The 18,171-nt window shown below is 49.3% G+C and overlaps 1 protein-coding gene across 4 annotated transcripts in view; it reads left to right on the top strand.

Annotated features, from left to right (window-relative positions):
• Window positions 1–18,171, top strand: part of CERS2 (ceramide synthase 2) — a 45,905-nt gene that overhangs the window by 25,322 nt on the left and 2,412 nt on the right. For 3 of the 4 annotated variants that reach the window (XM_083591353.1, XM_083591354.1, XM_083591352.1), the window contains exons 2-10: window positions 5,277–5,450; window positions 8,358–8,475; window positions 10,235–10,353; window positions 10,852–10,909; window positions 11,024–11,074; window positions 11,952–12,044; window positions 13,506–13,634; window positions 14,697–14,803; window positions 15,197–15,350. In XM_083591353.1, the coding sequence (XP_083447479.1) occupies window positions 5,278–5,450; window positions 8,358–8,475; window positions 10,235–10,353; window positions 10,852–10,909; window positions 11,024–11,074; window positions 11,952–12,044; window positions 13,506–13,634; window positions 14,697–14,803; window positions 15,197–15,350 (1,002 nt within the window). In that variant the 5' untranslated portion in view covers window position 5,277. Of the gene's footprint in view, window positions 1–5,276; window positions 5,451–8,357; window positions 8,476–10,234; window positions 10,354–10,851; window positions 10,910–11,023; window positions 11,075–11,951; window positions 12,045–13,505; window positions 13,635–14,696; window positions 14,804–15,196; window positions 18,158–18,171 lie in introns of all 4 variants that reach the window. The other variant, XR_014542657.1, reaches the window with a different exon arrangement.

The following is an 18,171-nucleotide window of genomic DNA, read 5'->3' as shown; positions in this document are numbered from 1 at the left end:
AAAAAAAATATTCTGAATCTCAGAAGCCAGAACAGCAAGAGGGATCGCTGCGCAGTGAAAGCAGCGATCCCTCTTGCTCTTCTGGCTTCTGGGATAGCTGCGCAGCCTGCATTCGCTCCATAAGATGCACACACATTTCCCCTTACTTTTTAGGAGGGAAAAAGTGAGTCTATAGAGCAAAAAATACGGTAATTGATGCAACAAAAAATAGCATAAAATACAGTACAGTGGTACCTTGGGATGTGAATGGGATCCGTTTTGGAGCCCTGTTTGCATCCTGAACAGAACGTAAGGCGCAGCTGCGCATGTGTGGGTCGTGTTTTGCCACTTCCGCGCATGCGCGTGACGTCATTTTGACCATGTGCACATGCGCGAGCAGCAAAACCCAGAAGTAGCGTGCTCCATTACTTCTGGGTTGCCGCGGAGCGCAACCCGAAAATACTTATCCTGAAGCATATTTATCCCGAGGTATGACTGTATAAAACGTGAATAACAATAAATTCAGAATTCAAAAATCAATTTAGGGGGGAAATCCATCCAATAAACATTAGATGATCACCAGGGCTAGCTAGCTAAATTAGTCCTATTTGGGCCAGCGAGGAGACCAGGGGAAAATTAGCTGTGGGATCCCAGAGCGGGGAATCTTCATAAAAAGGGGAGGGGGAGGGAAGGAAGGGGAATAAAATATCAGGCTGCCATCGCAGAGAGCGTCTGCAAGTGGCTAGTCCTCAAGAGAGGAGACCCGAAGCCCAACCTGCCCTGGCTGCAGCCTGGTTCGTAATACGCCTTGTGTGGATGTCGTAAGGACACGCAATGCCTGTTAATCTCTGGGCGTGTGTTAATAAATGCTCGGTGTTAATAAATTCCCATTCTGCTTAAGTGTGCATCGCGTTGCAGCCCCATGAGGAGCAGAGTCCACTGACTGTGACCTTTGCCCGTCATGTGGGAAGAGAGATTGGGCAAACTCCCATCTTCTGTCCTCTTGCAATCTCTGCCTCCCTCACACACATGCACACAGACCTGGTGGATATGCAGTTAATTCCGGTTTATATCCTCTGCTTTCCTTCTTGGAACCGGCTGCTTTAAAAATATATATATACAAAGAGCCCTTTTAGCTGGAGTGGGTCAGTTGCCCACCTGCTCCGGCCTCCTGCTCTCGCTGTGGCCAAAGGCCCCAAATAATAATAATAATGATAAATTTTATTTATCCCCACCCGCCCCAGCCAAGACTGGGCTCAGGGCGGCTAAACCAGGTATAAAACAATTTATTGAAATACAACTTTTATTATTATTATTAACTAAGTTTTATTAGTATTTTCCACACAACAACAACAACAACACGAAAAGTATCGAAAAATAACAATACGCAACACACAAAAACCAACATTCGAAAAACTAAAAAAGCAACAACAACTAAAAAAGACAAAACAAATCCAATTCTTACAAGTTAATAATATAAACACTAAACAAAACAAAACAAAATACAACTTAAAAACAAGATTAAACTACATTAAAGTGCAGCCTCATTTCAGTAGAAACTCAAATCAAAAACTTTTTTGGGGATGAAAACGTCAAATCTTTACCAAGGCCAGCTATCCAGACTGGTCCTACGTGGGCCAGAAAAAGCCAGGGAAGTCCCCAAATAGGAGTTCCATCACAGAAGGAAAGAGGGGAAGGGGATCAAGTTGATTCCAAGCCCAAAGGCCAGGCGGAACAACTCTGTCTTACGGGCTCTGCGGAAAGAAATCAGATCCTGCAGGGCCCTGGTCTCATGAGGCAGAGCGTTCCACCAGGTCGGGGCCAGTACTGAAAAGGCCCTGGCTCTGGTTGAGGCTAATCTGACTTCCTTAGGGTCTGGGACCTCTAGGGTGTTGCTATTTATGGACCTTAAGGTCCTCCGCGGGGTATACCGATCTGTCTGCGGTGAGGTGGTGTGTCCCTCTCCATTGTAATTTTGGCACCGGGCTTTTCTCTTAATCATTAGTTCTCTGTGTTCTTATGTTCTTATTCTCTTATCTTGCCTTCATTTACTCCTCTGCGAGGCAAAGGACTTGCAACAGGCTTCCTAAGGTGTTGCCAACCATGTTTGAAACTCAGATCTATAATCCAGTCACGAAGGAATCTCTAAGCGCCGGGTTCCCCTCCTCTCCTGGTGGGGTGATGGTGATCATTTCTATACCGCTTTACATTTTGAAGAACAAATATCAAAGCAGTTTACAACACATTAAAGCATCAAATAAATCAATCCAGAACCAAAATAAATTCAAGCTTCCAGAAAAAAAATCTTCCCATCTCCTTCTCTAAGTGACATTTTGCTTTCCCCATTTTTATTTGCCTCCTTAATTTATAGAGCAGAAGTACTCTAGGAAGCCAGGGCAGCAGTTAGAGCGTCGGATCAGAACCTGGGAGGTCCGGGTTTGAATCCCCACTCTGTCATGAAGTTCACTGGGTGACCTCAATCTCAGCCTCTTTACCAATAACCAACAACAACAACAATTTAATTACTTATACCCTGCCCATTTGGCCGGGCGTCCCCAGCCACTCTGGGCGGCTCCCAACAGAATATTAAAATACACGATAAAACAACAGACATTAAAAACTTCCCTAAACAGGGCTGCCTTCAGATGTCTTCTGAAAGTCAGATAGTTGTTTATTTCCTTGACATCTGATGGTAGGGCGTTCCACAGGGCGGGCGCCACCACCAAGAAGGCTCTCTGCCTGGTTCCCTGTAGCCCCACTTCTCGGAGGGAGGGAACCGCCAGAAGACCCTCGGAGCTGGACCTCAGTTTCCGGGCAGAACGATGGAGGTGGAGACACTCCTTCAGGGATACTGGGCCTTTGAGACCGTTTGTGGCTTTCAAGGTCAGCACCAACACTTTGAATTGTGCTCGGAAACATACTGGGATGTAGGTCTTTCAGGACCGGTGTTATGTGGTCTCGGCGGCCGCTCCCAGTCACCAGTCTAGCTGCCGCATTCTGGATTACCGTGGACGCTCGGGTTGCAAACGTGATCCGTGCGGGATGCACGTTCGCAGCCTGCAGCGTTCGCTACCCACGGCAGCACGTCTGTACACGTGTGGGTTGCAATTGAATGCTTCTGCGCATGCGCAAAACGTGGTTTAGCGCTTCTGTGCATGCGCGGCTGCCAAAACCCGGAAGTAGCCCATTCCAGTACTTCTGGGTTTTGGTGCGTCCGTAACCTGAAAAAATGCAACCTGAAGCATCTGTAACCCAAGGTATGACTGCAGCTGCAGTTTCCGGGTCACCTTCAAAGGTTGCCCCACGTGGAAGAAGAAGAAGCGTTTGGATTTGATATCCCGCCTTTCACTCCCTTTAAGGAGTCTCAAAGCGGCTAAGATTCTCCTTTCCCTTCCTCCCCCACAACAAACACTCTGTGAGGTGAGTGGGGCTGAGAGACTTCAAAGAAGTGTGACTGGCCCAAGGTTACCCAGCAGCTGCATGTGGAGGAGCGGAGACGCGAACCCGGTTCCCCAGATTACGAGACTACCGCTCTTAACCACTACACTACACTGGCTCCCAGTGGAGCGCATTGCAGTAGTCCAAGTGAGAGATAACCAGAGCATGCGCCACTCTGGCGAGACCTACCTCACAGGGTCGTCGTAGGGCTTAACCGAGGAGCAGGGCTGAACCATGTACTCCTTGAAGAAGGTGGGATGTGAACCCAAAAATAAGATGTTCTGCTTACCTGCTGAGGAAGGCTGGTGGAGCCACTCGTTGGCTTGGCACCCAGAGATCTCTACATGGGCGCAAGTGGACCTGCGCCAGCTGCAAAACGTGCCTCGCCAATTTCCAACACTGGCTGCCAAGAGTGTTTTATTTATTCTAACGAGATTGGCAGGGGGAAATCAAAAGGGCACATTGACCCAGCCACCCCCTTCTCTTTTCCTGGGGTCCTGATTGTGGGTTCCTGGCACTCCCAGGGCGCTGGGCTGGGTGCCCCCCCCTCACTTTAGCTCTTCCTACAGAACCGCTTGCCGTTCATTTGTTGAGCTCACCCAGAGTTCCTGTCCACTCCGGCCTCCTAAATGCAGAGTGTGTGTGGCTTGTTTCTTGGAGACGCATGGCACTCTGCATATGCTTAGAGGCACTCTGGTTATTCCTGAAGGCGCAAGTTGCTTGGGGCGTGCAAGGCACGAGTAGGAGAAACCTTTTTCAGCCAGAGGGGCAGGTTCCTTGCGGACGACGTTCCCCGGGGGCCACGTGTGGTGGTGGCTGGGGCCAAAGGTTTCTATATACTTCCTTGCATCACAGTTCTGAGGATACATTTGCGGTAATCAGAAGCACTTGAAAGGCAGGCCAGAGAGGGAGGGTCCTGGGGGCCGGGTAGGGAGGACTGGAGGCCACACTGAACTCTGCACACTCCTTGAGGACTTTTACCTGGGAAGTCTATCTTTCAGGCATGCTGAGTCCCCTTGCTTGTTCGGATAGAGGTGTGTGTGCCTAGAAACCCCTGTTTGGTATCCAGCTAAGTTCTACTTTGAGTAAACCCGTTGAAATCAATTGACCAAAGTTAGTTGTGTTGAATATTTTGCTGTTTCTGGTGTGTCTACTCTCATTGGCTGCAACTCTCTGAAGTTGTCCCCTGGACAAAGGGAACACCTGTGTGTCTGGCCCCGCCAACTTTTGCCCACTACCACCCCCGGGGGCGGGTGAGGTCCCTGCAAATCAACGTGGCCCCTGAGCTGTGGGGAAAATGGTTCCTTCCTCTGGTGTAGTAGAAACACATCACTCTAAATAAAGTCTAAATAAAGTGGAAACTATTTTGATTTTGGGACGCGGGTGGCGCTGTGGGTTAAACCACAGAGCCTAGGTCTTGCCAATCTGAAGATCGGCAGTTCGAATCCCCACGACGGGGTGAGCTCCAGTTACTCAGTCCCTGCTCCTGCCAACCTAGCAGTTCGAAAGCACGTCAAAGTGCAAGTAGATAAATAGGTACCGCTCCGGCGGGAAGGTAAACGGCGTTTCCGTGTGCTGCTCTGGGTCGCCAGAAGCGGCTTAGTCCTGCTGGCCACATGACCTGGAAGCTGTACACCGGCTCCCTCGGCCAATAAAGCAAGATGAGCGCCACAACCCCAGAGTCGGCCATGACTGGACCTAATGGTCAGGGGTCGCTTTACCTTTAAATGGGTATCTGTAATGTGAAGTACCACTGTACATGGTGTGAACATGGGCTCTGAGCCGTCTACCCGTCATCTCTCCCAGCTGGAAACTGCCTTTCCTCACTCACCCTGTTTCTGTTTTCTTCATTTTCGCAGGATGTTCCAGACATTATGCAACTACTTCTGGTGGGACCGGCTCTGGTTGCCGTCCAACCTCACCTGGGCGGACGTCGAATTCAGCGAAGGCCGCGTGGCCCCGAAGTCCAGCGACTTGTATATCACCATCCCTCTAGCATTCGTCTTCCTCATCATCAGGCACCTCTTTGAAACGTGAGTACGATGGCCTATTTGGGGTAAACCAGGGGGAAGGGGGACAAGGAGCGAGGTCCCTGCGTAGTAGGCTAGGCTGTGAGGTGGGGACTGGCCCCACGGGGTCAACACCCAGCAAATTTCTGATTGGCTGGAACAAAAAAAAAAGAGAGAGATGCTTGTGGAACCTCCAGGTCCAGGGGCAGTCTATCTGAATTCCTAGGTTCTTAGGAGCATTTAGAATCATAGAATCATAGAGTTGGAAGAGACCACAAGGGCCATCGAGTCCAACCCCCTGCCAAGCAGGAAACACCATCAGAGCACAGAGGACAGCACGCCGGACCCAATGCACCTTTTCTGGCCTGATCCTGCTGCCAGGCCGTTCTGTCCCCACGGAAAGCCGCAACCTTGCAAATGCTTGACCGCTCGCCCTGGGAAGGAGGGCCGGCCCTGCGTGGGCGCTGCGGATTCCTGGAGAGTTTTGGGGCAAAGGCGAGACGCTTTTCTCCCTGTGCCCGGATCCCGCGCCAAGTCCTAAGGAAACAATTGGAGGCAAATCGGGTGGGGGGGAGGGCAGCAAGGCTCTGGCATCAGCCTTGACCCAGCCATGGGCCCCTGGCATAATTGTGGCATTGTGTCAACTGCCAGTGTTTGTCTGCGGAGAGGGCGACAATCCCGATGAAGTCAGCAGCGCCCGCGGACTGGCCTGAGACGGCCAGGCCGGAGAATTAAAGAGCAATTATTTATCACGGTTGACCATTCCACGCCCCCCTCCTTCTCCACAGAAGATGGAGACAATCAGAGCATTGTTTGAGAGGCTGGCCTCTGTGTGTATGTTATTTTTTACGGTGCAGCAATGTTGGAGAGAGCATGAGAAGAGTTGCCATTTAGCTCTAGGATAGGCTCAACAAGGGGGGGGTTGGGGGGCAGGCTGATGGGGGGGATATTGGGGGCTGTGTGCCCCCCTGTAACAAATCCCTTCAGCACTGCAGATCTCCAGAGGCTCAGTTTAGGACGGCCTTACTGGATTCCTCTCGTAAAATTGCCCCTGAAGGACCAGGTGCGCAGCCTGGGAGTCATTCTGGACTCACAGCTGTCCATGGAGACGCAGGTCAATTCTGTGTCCACGGCAGCTCCATCTGGGACGCAGGATGAGACCCTCCCTGCCCGCGGACTGTCGCCAGAGTGGTGCATGCTCTGGTTATCTCTCGCTTGGACTACTGCAATGGACTCTACGTGGGGCTACCTTTGAAGGTGACCCGGAAACTACAGCTAATCCAGAATGCGGCAGCTAGACTGGTGACTGGGAGCGGCCGCCGAGACCACATAACCCCGGTCTTGAAAGACCTACATTGGCTCCCAGTACTTTTCCAAGCACAATTCAAAGTGTTGGTGTTGATCTTGAAAGCCCTAAACAGCCTCGGTCCAGTATACCTGAAGGAGCGTCTCCACCCCCATCGTTCTACCCGGACACTGAGGTCCAGCGCCGAGGGCCTTCTGGCAGTTCCCTCCCTGCGAGAAGTGAGGTTACAGGGAACCAGGCAGAGGGCCTTCTCAGTAGTGGCGCCCACCTTGTGGAACGCCCTCCCATAATGTGTCAGGGAAATAAACAACTACCTAACATTTAGAAGACATCTGAAGGCAGCCTTGTTCAGGGAAGTTTTTAATGTGTGGCATTTTAATGTATTTTTCATCTTTGTTGGAAGCTGCCCAGAGTGGCTGGGGAAACCCAGCCAGATGGGCAGGGTACAAATAATAAATTATTATTATTATTATTTGATTGTAAAGCGGGGAAGCAGGGAATGAAACCCTGAGATTATCTCAGATGGAGGAGGGCGACTGTTGGAAACCTTCACGTAATAATCTAAGCCGAAAACCCGGATTAAAATGCCTGCAGGCGTTCCACACGTCTGGATACGGCCTGCCTGCCCAAAGATGTTCAGGCGCCGAAAAGAATTCAGCGAAAGAGCCTGCCTGACGTCAATAGGCAGGGAGTTCCAAAGTGTAACGGGATTTCCTACAAATGCAGAGCGAGTATTAGGTGGGACTTGCAACAGTTCTGCAGATTGGAGTGGCCGGGTGGGTTTATGTGGGGTGAAGAGGTCAGATGGCCATCTCTCCTGGATGCTTTAGCAAAGATTCCTGCATTGCAGGGGGGGTTGGACTAGATGACCCTGTGGGGTCCCTACAATTCTTTGAATTCATGTGAGGCCCAGCATCTACTGGGATCCCCGATTCCGTGCTTTGCATGCAGACGGTCCCAGGTTTGAATTCTGACATCTCTAGGTGGGGCTGTGAAAGCCACCCCTCCCTGCCTGAAACCCCAAAGAGACACTGCCAGTCAGTGCAGGAAGTACTGAACTAGATGGACCAAGGGTCCGGCTCAGTATAAGGCAGCCCTTTATGCAGAATGAGGACTAGAATCTTGCTTTTTTTCCTGGAAAGAGGGCTGTAGCAATCCCCCAGGACTGGACTGGAAAAAGACTCCATGCCCGAAGCCTGCCAACAAGTGAAATGTTAAATCGGTCCTACGTTCAGGACCATGAGGACTGGAATCTTAGTATTGCTTTAAAAGAAGATCTGTAGATCAGGGGTGGAGCCTCTGCTTCGGAGACAGAAAAGTCCGGGCTCGATCTCCTTGTCTGAACCGCTGGAGAGCGGCTGCCAGTCAGTGTAGGCAGTCCTGAGCTGGATGCACTCCAGTGGTCGGACTCTGTATGAAGCCAGCTTCCTCCGTTAATTCGTGCCGCATCTGATGGGTTCGGCGCTCCAACCTTCCTCAAAGGAAGCCCTGATTTGCTGCAGAAGTCCGTAAAATTTAACGGCCGTTTCTGTTTTGGCACCGGAAACTGCTGCAGAATCCTAACGTTGTGTTTCTTTTCTTTCGTCCCCTCTCTTCCCTTTCCGTTGTTCTCTTCTGCCCCCCAGATACGTGGCAACTCCGCTAGCGGCTCTTTTGAACGTCAAGGAGAAAGTGCGGTTAAAAGCCACTCCGAATCCCGTCCTAGAGAAATTTTATACAACGTCCTGTAAACACCCCAAACAGGTAACTTTGCCAGGGAAGCCATGTTTGAGAGAGGAAGAAAGTGGGGATGTTTTCCTTGTATCATACATTTAAATACTATGATTCTGCTTTAAACAGCCATTACTTCCTCTCAAAGAATCCTGGGAACTGTAGTTTGTGAACTGTAGTTTGTCAGTTTGGGAACTGAGAGTCCTTAGAAGATTCACATACCATTACAGAGCTACAATTCCCAGAGCGGTTTAACGATCCATCCCTGATAATAATAATTTATACCCTTCCTTTTCCCCTGACGGGACTCAGGCAACTTACAGATAAAAACAGGAACCTCTAGAAACATAGAGAACTCTGGGAATTTTAGCTCTGTAAAGGGAACCAAGGTTTCCTGTGTGGCGGGGGTATTGTCGTACTTTAAATGGACGGTATGACAGTGGTGGCGGTCAGGATTTTTCGCAATACGTGAGAGGAGGTTTTCACAGAGGAGACTCGAAGGTCGCCCTCTACCCGGAGACATGGAAAATGTTTCTCTCAGCTCCCTCATTTAGAGCATTTTTGCCCAATGCTCTTAAGCCAGAAAGGCTTCCAGCGTCCAGTCAATTAAAACAAAACAGTCCCTGCCCACAGGCTTACAGTCATAGAAAAGAAAAAAGACACGGCACACGAGGAAGAAGGGACAGGGAGGGCAGAGGAAAAACGCGCTCAGGCACCACTTTTTTAATAGTAACTCTTGCAGTGACCAGCTGGCATAGAAAAAGTCCTGGGTCAGAAGGCACTTAATGGAGCTGGTCTTCTGCCAGAGCTGATGGCCTGAGACTCTGGCTTGCCATTTCTCCCACCAAGGCATCCAGATGAAAAATCAATTGGCTTGTTGCTGGCACCACGCGGCCCGTGCCAATACTTGTTGTGGACATACGCTCTGAACTCCCAGTTGGTGCATCTGGGTAATTAAGCCTATAAACGAGAGCAAAAAGGTTTCCATCTCCTGTTTGGCTTTGCCAGCTGCCAGCCCCCGAGCCAAATCTGCGCCTTCTTGCATCGCCGCTGCTTCAGTCTGGATGGAGGTGGGGACAGGCCGTAGCTCACTGGTAGAGCGCAGAAAGTCCCAGGTCCCAGTGGCATTTCCAGGTAGGGCCGGGAGAAACCTGTGTTTTCAGAAGCAGGAGGACAGGATTCTTTCCCCCTGTTGAATGGAAGATGGTTTTCCCAGGGTGAAGTTCCTCGGTTGCACTTGCAGTGTGCTCACCCCTGCAGTTTCCCTAAATTCGTCATCCCAGTGGCGTGAAATTGGCTGCAGAAGATCTCAGGTTCATCCCTAGAATTCTTGGCCTGGAAATGTCCCCTTCTTGAGATTCCCAGAGCTCCGGGACACAATGACCCAAAGCCAACCTTATAAAATATAAAATTTGGTGGGAATCGAAGGTCTGCAAAACTCCAGCATGAAAGCAGCTAGGAAACTGTATTGGGTCAACTGAGTTCTTAAGCATTAAAAACTTCTGGGCCCAACCAGCACATCTTCAAATCAAGAAGTCTTTGCCAGGTTGATGTTGCAACTAGAGAGGTCATTTCCCAAAGTAGGACCCCCAGTTGGAAGCTTTCATCAAAACCAGTGGCTTTTTCTGGGAAGAAGGCATGAGATCCACGCACTTAGAAACCTAGTGTGTCAAGGTAGACATGGCAAAGCAAAGCAAATGTTGCTGCTGTCTGCATTTCAGTGGCTTTTTTCCCTGAGCTCCCTCTCCTCTCTCTGAATGGGCCCCTGTTTTCCCTTCTTCTGCCCCCGCAGGCAGACATTGAGGGCCTCTCGAAGAAAAGCGGCTGCACCCCCCGGCAGGTCGAGCGCTGGTTTCGCCGGCGGCGCAATCAGGACCGGCCCAGCTTGCTCAAGAAATTCCGGGAGGCCAGGTAGGCCTGCAGCACCGTGGTGCGGCTTGGGTGAATAGCAGGCTTGCCCCAGCCCCATGCACGCTTTCCCATCTGCAAAAGCGTCGCTGGATTAGGGGTCGGCAGCTGGCTGCCCCAGGCCAGCCTTCCTCAACGCTCTCTGCCCGCCAAAACACTCCAGAAGTCCAATTCCCAATGCCCCTGACCATTGGGCATGCTGTCCGATGGCAGCTGGGTGCCCAGCAACACCTAGAGGGTGACAAATTCAGGCAGACCTTTGCCTTTGCGAGTGTCACAGCCACACGACTCCAAAATGTTTAGTAGCCGGAGTCTTCCTTACAACCAATCCATTGGCTCTCTGGCTCCCCCTACTGTTCGTCTCCTTGCCTCTCGCCCTACCACTCCTGGCAGACGTCAGAGGCACTCTGCACGCCCCCAGTGGCGCTCTTGACATGCCCGAGAACGTGTGCTTCATTTGCTCAGGGGATGAGAAACAAGACTTTGTGCTTCCTTTTCCAGTTGGAGATTCACCTTTTACCTTCTTGCTTTCATTGCTGGCACGGCCGTCATAGCTGATGTAAGTACATTTCCTCCTCAACCTAAGGCGGGAAATGGGAGTTTTCTTTTCTGCGAGTCCTCTTGACGCTTAACCGGCTCCTGTCTTTTTATCCTTTGTCTCCCGAACTTGCAGAAACCTTGGTTCTACAACCTCAGGCTAGTTTGGGAAGGATACCCTACACAGGTGAGCTAAGTTTTTACGCTGCAAACTTTGCTTTTTTTAAAAAAAGGTATATCTTCATATACATATAGAAACCTAAGGCTGTCATCACGCAGCCTTTGTTTGGGGGGGGGGGGAGAGTTGTAGTCCGGCGTCACCATCCTGGAGTTGCATGAAATCAGGGAGGATTTAAAAGAGAAATGGCGGTTTTAAACAACAGCAGAGGTTTGGATAAAGCTGGGTGGGGGAGCACACAGAGTGTCTCTGAGGATGTGCAGAGAGTTTGACAGAGCTGTGAGAATGTGGGCTGCGAGGGGACGGCTTGGTGTGGTGTAAAATCACGGGGTGGGGGTTAGCAATGGGGTTGGGGGGGGTAGGCAGGGTTCGCGAGCAACTTGAGCGGGGACAACAGCCCTTGTGTGTTCATGTGGTGTGTGCATTAGAAATTATATATACCCAACCTTTGGATTTATCTTTTTTTATAAAAAACAAACAAGAAAAATCCACAAATATCTACAATACACCATGAAACAAGGAGCACATAACTATAAACGGGGGGGGGGGGGAGGTAGCAAGATCGAGATGACCAAAATCCTTCCGCTGCAGTCGACTCCTTAGAGATACTGTGAAACATCAGGCGGCAAAAAATGCTTTTAAATAAATGAAGCTTGCCGTCAAAGGCGGCACGACACAAAAGGAAGGGAGGGATGAGGAGGGCAGAGGAAAAGAACACGCTCCGGAAGAATAGGAGAGTTGGTCCATTTGGTCTGATTCAGCAGGAGATTGTGTTCTTACGCTTCCCTGGGATGGGGAGACCACAAAACTGGGTTTTTAAAAATGGTGGCTGAGGACGCGGAACGACTGGCTATATTTGAGGGGTTTTTCTCCCTCCCTCCTCCAGAACCTGCTGCCGTCCCAGTACTGGTATTACATGATTGAGCTCTCGTTTTACTGGTCCCTCTTGTTCAGCATCGCCTCGGACGTGAAGCGGAAGGTGAGTCGAAGGCTTGGCTCACGGGGAGCGCAGACGGCGTTTGGCCTTTGCTGCTGGATCTGCAGTTGATCAGTGGAAGTTGATCTTTTTTTAGATTCAACAAAGTTAACAAAATAATAATAATACATATCCATAACGAGATACACATATTATCACTGCAGGTTAATGGCAGCGTAAGGTTGAGCGTTAACATTAAACTTCCAGGATAGCTAAAAAATAAGTGGGGGGAAAGTATATGAAAGAAAAATCGGATTTTAGAGGTGGAAGGGGGCCTGAGGGTCATCCAGACCAACCCCCTGCAACGTGGTACTCAAGAGAGCTCTGCTTAAACCTGTTGAAATCGAGACACAATATGAAAAATCAGTTTAAAGCAACTGGCCCTCTCAGAAACAGAACGGGTCTAAATACATACACAAAAATTTCAATTTAGCAGCAGAGAGGCATCAACCCTACCTAGGGTTTCAACGCAGACAGATATAAAATGTTCATACAGTCGTACCTTGGTTTTCGAACGGCCTAGTTCTCGAATGTTTTGGCTCCCGAACGCTGCAAACACGTAAGTGACTGTTCTGGTTTTCGAACTTTCTTTTGGAAGCTGAATGTCCGACGGGGCTTCCGATTGGCTGCAGGAACTTCCTGCAGCCAATCACAAGCCGCGCCTTGGTTTCCGAATGTTTTTGAAGTCGAACGGACTTCCGGAACGGATTTCATTTGACTTCCGAGATACGACTGTATACTGCTTCTTTGACTGAATTTTGAGCTCAGAGAGGCTCAGGAGAACACAAGTGTTAAACGTTAACAAGCACTGTATTTGGTGTAGTGTTGAAAGCTCAGTAACATATAAAGAGAGCAATATAATAATAATAATAATAATATAATGATAATAATAATAATAATAATAATAATAATAATAATAATAATAATAATATAATACAGTTAAATCCAAACTCGTCTCAATTCAGAATTGAAAAAACCTGGTTTGTAATAACAGTGATCTAAGTTAACTTGGGACGCGGGTGGCGCTGTGGGTTAAACCACAGAGCCTAGGACTTGCCGATCAGAAGGTTGGCGGTTCGAATCCCCATGACGGGGTGAGCTCCCGTTGCTCGGTCCCTGCTCTTGCCAACCTAGCAGTTCGAAAGCACACCAGTGCAAGTAGATAAATAGGTACCGCTCCGGCGGGAAGGTAAACGGCGTTTCCGTGTGCTGCTCTGGTTCGCCAGAAGCGGCTTAGTCATGCTGGCCACATGACCCGGAAGCTGTACGCTGGATCCCTCGGCCAGTAAAGCGAGATGAGTGCCACAACCCCAGAGTCGGCCACGACTGGACCTAATGGTCAGGGGTCCCTTTACCTTTACCTTTAACTTACTGTAAAAGAAAATATATGAAACAGCCTGAAAGGATTTCTGGGGAAATGGGTATTTTCCATTACGCTTTGGCTGATTTTTTGCTTTTGGGCAGGACTTCAAGGAACAGGTCATCCACCACGTAGCGACCATCGTCCTGATTAGCTTCTCCTGGTTCACCAACTACATCCGTGCCGGGACTCTCATCATGGCCTTGCATGACTCCTCGGACTATTTGCTGGAGGTGAGGGATCGGGACCCCGTCCTCCCTTGCAGGGGTGTAACCCGAAGCTCAAGCCCAGGCGTCCGACTCAGCTTAGGGACTCTCCATGTTCCGGACGCCTTGTGCTGCGTGCTGTCGTCGCTTCTTAAAAACACATAATTAAATGGCGGCATGTCCGGGAAGGGCTGTGGGGCTCAGTGGTTAGAGCACCCACTTTGCATGCAGAAGGTCCCAGTAGCATTTCCAGGTAGGACTGGGAATAATCTCTGCCTGAAACCCCTAACAGCCGCTGCAAGAGCAATTTGCTTCAGTTTTGTCGGCTGGTTTCTACTCCCTGGTCTGTCCCCCCAAGCAGTCAAAGACACTTCTCAGCCGAGGGGGGAAACACTTAGGGGGTGAAACGGGTCCAGGGAAGCGTGCGGTGTGGGGAGAGACCAGTGCCAGATTTACGTATAAGCTAAACATGCTATAGCTTAGGGCTCCAGTCTCTTGGGGGCCCCCAAAAAATTTAAAGGGGGAAAAACTGGACGTACATTTCCAAAATATAAGATAAAAAACTAATAAAATAAAGCCTACATACAGCAAGAGTGTTTTGTGTTGTGTAGGCTCCTATGATGCTAGCCTGCTGCCTAAAATATCACTGGTTTGCTCGTTTCGATATATAGGGTGCCGACATTCTGCAGGGACTTTGCATTCTGCATGGACTTTTCAACAATTACTTTGATAAAATGCATACTTTGTGATGTGCAAATGGCTTTAGATACCTATTAGGCCCATAAATTGCCACATGGCATATATTCAACACACAAAAACAGCGACAATTTGTTATTGACAAAGGACAGCTGGACATATAAAGGGCCCCATTACCGTCAGTAGCTGAGGGCCTCATCAAACCTAAATCCGGCCCTGGGAGAGACCCAGGGGAGATAGGTAGAGGGCCGCATCCTGCCCACAAGAAGGAGATGCTCCCATCGTGCTCTTCATAGTCAGAGCATCTTCTGTCTCTCGCTGCCGGTCCCGATCCCTGAGCTCAGGGCTGCCTATACATATTGCCTCCTCTCCTCTCTCTCTGTGTCTCTGCAGTCGGCGAAAATGTTCAACTACGCGGGCTGGAAGAACATGTCCAACAACATCTTCATCGTCTTCGCCACCATCTTCATCGTCACGCGACTCGTCATCCTTCCGTTCTGGTGAGAGTTACGTGCGCTGCGTGTGACTGAGGTTTACCTGTTGGACGCCTGCCTGTCGAGAAGCTGTTGGGAGAGAGAGAATGGGCGGGAGGGGGCAAACAGAAGCACAAAATAGTATAGAGTGGCAAAAGGGACCCCAAGGGTCATCCAGTCCAACCCTCTGCAATACAGGAGTCGCTGCTAATGAATAAATGTGGGCCAGTTCATAGGGGAATATAATCTGCCAGTTAATATTAGGCCACACCCATGCTGTTCTCCTGGCTTACCCCACAGAACCCTGGGAATTTTAGTTTAAGGGCACTGGGAATTGTAGCTCTGCGAGGGGGTAAACTACCAATGTGGTTTCTCCAATCTGATTTGTCTTGATCTGATTCCTTATGTTGAATTTTATAGGATCCTGCATTGCACCATGGTGTACCCCTTGGAAATATACCCACCTTTCTTTGGCTACTATTTCTTCAACCTCATGATGGTCATTTTGCAGTCCCTGCACATATTTTGGGCGTACCTCATTATCCGGATGGCCCAGAAATTCATAACTGGAAAGGCAAGTTGGGTTTTTTTTGGGGGGGAGTTGGTACCCTTCCCCAATTCGTGTTTTGTCTAGTAAGAGGTATAAGAGAAAACCAACTCTTTTTTTGGTGTTTGAGAGAGAGACAAACAAACCAACCAACCCAGAGGGCAACCCTGTGTTTAAAATATATCTATCTATTGCTGTCCCACTTTTCCTCAAAGGGACTCGAGGTAGCTTACTTACGTGGTTCTCCGACTTTCCGTATTCTCCGCAACAACCTTCAAGGTGGGCCAAGCTAAGAGACAGGCGCTGCCCCCAGGTCATATCCAGTGAGCTACATGGCCAAATGGGGATTTTGAACCCTGGTCTCCCTAACTCCGGGGTCGGCAACCTGTGGCCTGTAGGCCACTTTTGGCCCGTCATGACTCCAGTTGGGCCAATTATGTCTTTTTCTCCAAACTGCTGGCCCAGCAGCTGATGCCGCTCTGGTGGGTGGGGTTCAGTCCTGCGCTGGGTGCGGATGAGCCGGGAGCAGGGGGGTTAAACCCTGCCAATTGGGCAAGATTCAGAACAAAATCCCTTATTGATTTATTACAGGGGCAGCAAACTTTTTCAGCAGGTGGCCGGTCCACTGTCCCTCAGACCTTGTGGAGGGCCGGACTATATTTTGAAGGAAAAAAATGAACAAATTTCTATGCCCCACAAATAACTCAGAGATGCATTATAAATAAAAAGACACATTCTACTCATGTAAAAACACGCTGATTCCCGGACCGCAAACCAGATTTAGAAGGCGATTGGGCCGGATCCGGCCCCTGGGCCTTAGTTTGCCCACCCATGATTTATTACTTGCTTGGAACAATTGCACCCAACTCTTCAGGCTCCCGCGGGGGAAGGTGGCTTAGGTACAATCAAGACAGTCCCTACCTAAAGGCCTACAGTCTTTAAAAAATCCCCAACAACATACAAGGGGAAAGGTACAAGGAGGGATGAGGAAAAATCAAAACTCAAGCACTCATTTCTAAGGGCCGAAACTCCATTTTGGTCATGCCCTAGTGGTGGTTTGAAGTCCCAGTTTTGGGCTATGAGGTTCTGAATCACCTGATGCCATTATGGCACCAGGTGGACGGGCCTACCCACCTGTCAGGATTTGGCCAGGAGGCCAACCCTGATAAGGACCTGTCCTGTGGAGCCAAAAAAGTTTCCCCTCCTCTAGCCGCTTTGCCACACTGGGATCTTCATTTTGCACTGAGGAGGAACTAAATCCGTCTCCCTGTGACCATACACATTTTTAAACCCTATTCTTGAGGGCTAGCAACTTACTTTCATGTTTTCCTCTTCCTGGTAGCGGAAGCTGAGTTGTGCAGGATGCAAGATTCTGCCGCGCCCAGAAGCAATTTCTGTGGGTTAGAACTTGGGATTTTATGTGGAAAAGATCTGCTGGATGGCTTACTCTCGCCACTTCCGTTATGAGGAAAGCCGTTTCAGGCCGTGAGTGGCTTTTAATTGCCGCAGGCTTCCCGATTACCCATCAGATTGATTTTAAAAGCTGCTTGTATGTTTTATTTTGTTCCGCTGCACTTTTAAGTTTCATTGCAAGCCCATCTCGAGCTGCATTCAGGAAAGGCAGGACGTGAATAAATTACGGTGAATAAAAAGTAACTTAAAAAACAACAGCAGCACCCTTTGGAAAGGTAAATGAGATTCTGAATATTTAATATTTCCAGTTCCACCTCTCAAAGCGGGAATGCAAATGGGGGAAGGGTTAATTTCCAGAATTATGTAGTTATGAAGTTTTTCATTTAAAAAGGCTCTCCCACCAATTGGCCCTTAAGGTAGCTTGCAAACATCAGAAAATAATAATAATAACCTCACAGGGAACAGACAGCAGCTAAAAGCAGATGAATGATTGTTAAAATCTCTGGTGGGTGGGTTGGAACGAGCCTGGTATACCTAAAAGATTTTAGCGACTGTGTCGGGGGGAGGATTTTCAAAAGCAGGAGTACCACCAGGGTCAAAGGCTCCCATCTCTTTGTCACATTTAATATCCTGCTCCGCTGCCACTGTCTCTTGGTTACACTTAACTTCCTAGATTCAGGTAGGTAGCCGTGTTGGTCTGACGCAGTCGAAATAAAATTAAGAAATTGTTCAGTAGCACCTTGGAGACCAACTAAGTTTGTTCTGGGTATAAGCAGATATGCATTAACTTCCTGATCGCCTTAAAAGCCCTACATAGTAATAATATAATAATAATAATTTATTATTTATACCCCACCCATCTGGCTGGGCTTCCCCAGCCACTCTGGGCAGCTTCCAACTAAATATTAAAACACAGTAATACATCAAACATTAAAAGCTTCCCTAAATAGGGCTGCCTTCAGGTGTCTTCTAAAAGTTTGGTAGTTGTTCTCTTTGACATCTGCTGGGAGGGCGTTCCACAGGGCGGGCGCCACCACTGAGAAGGCCCTCTCCCTGGTTCCCTGTAACCTCACTTCTTGCAATGAGGGAACCACCAGAAGGCCCTTGGTGCTGAACCTCAGTGTCCGGGCAGAACGATGGGGGAGGAGACGCTCCTTCAGATATACTGGACCGAGTCCGTTTAGGGCTTTAAAGGTCAGCACCAACACTTTGAATTGTGCTTGGAAAAGTACTGGGAGCCAATGTAGGTCTTTCAAGACCGGTGTTATGTGGTCTCGGCGGCCGCTCCCAGTCGCCAGCCTAGTTGCCGCATTCTGGATTAGTTGTAGTTTCCGGGTCACCTTCAAAGGTAGCCCCACACAGAACGCATTGCAGTAGTCCAAGCGAGAGATAACCAGAGCATGTGCCACACTGGCCAGTCCGCAGACAGGGAGGA

The sequence above is a fragment of the Podarcis filfolensis genome, assembly GCF_964270895.1.
Source record: "Podarcis filfolensis genome assembly, chromosome: 16".
Classification (NCBI taxonomy): domain Eukaryota; kingdom Metazoa; phylum Chordata; class Lepidosauria; order Squamata; family Lacertidae; genus Podarcis; species Podarcis filfolensis.
This window is presented reverse-complemented; position numbering and strand designations above follow the sequence as displayed.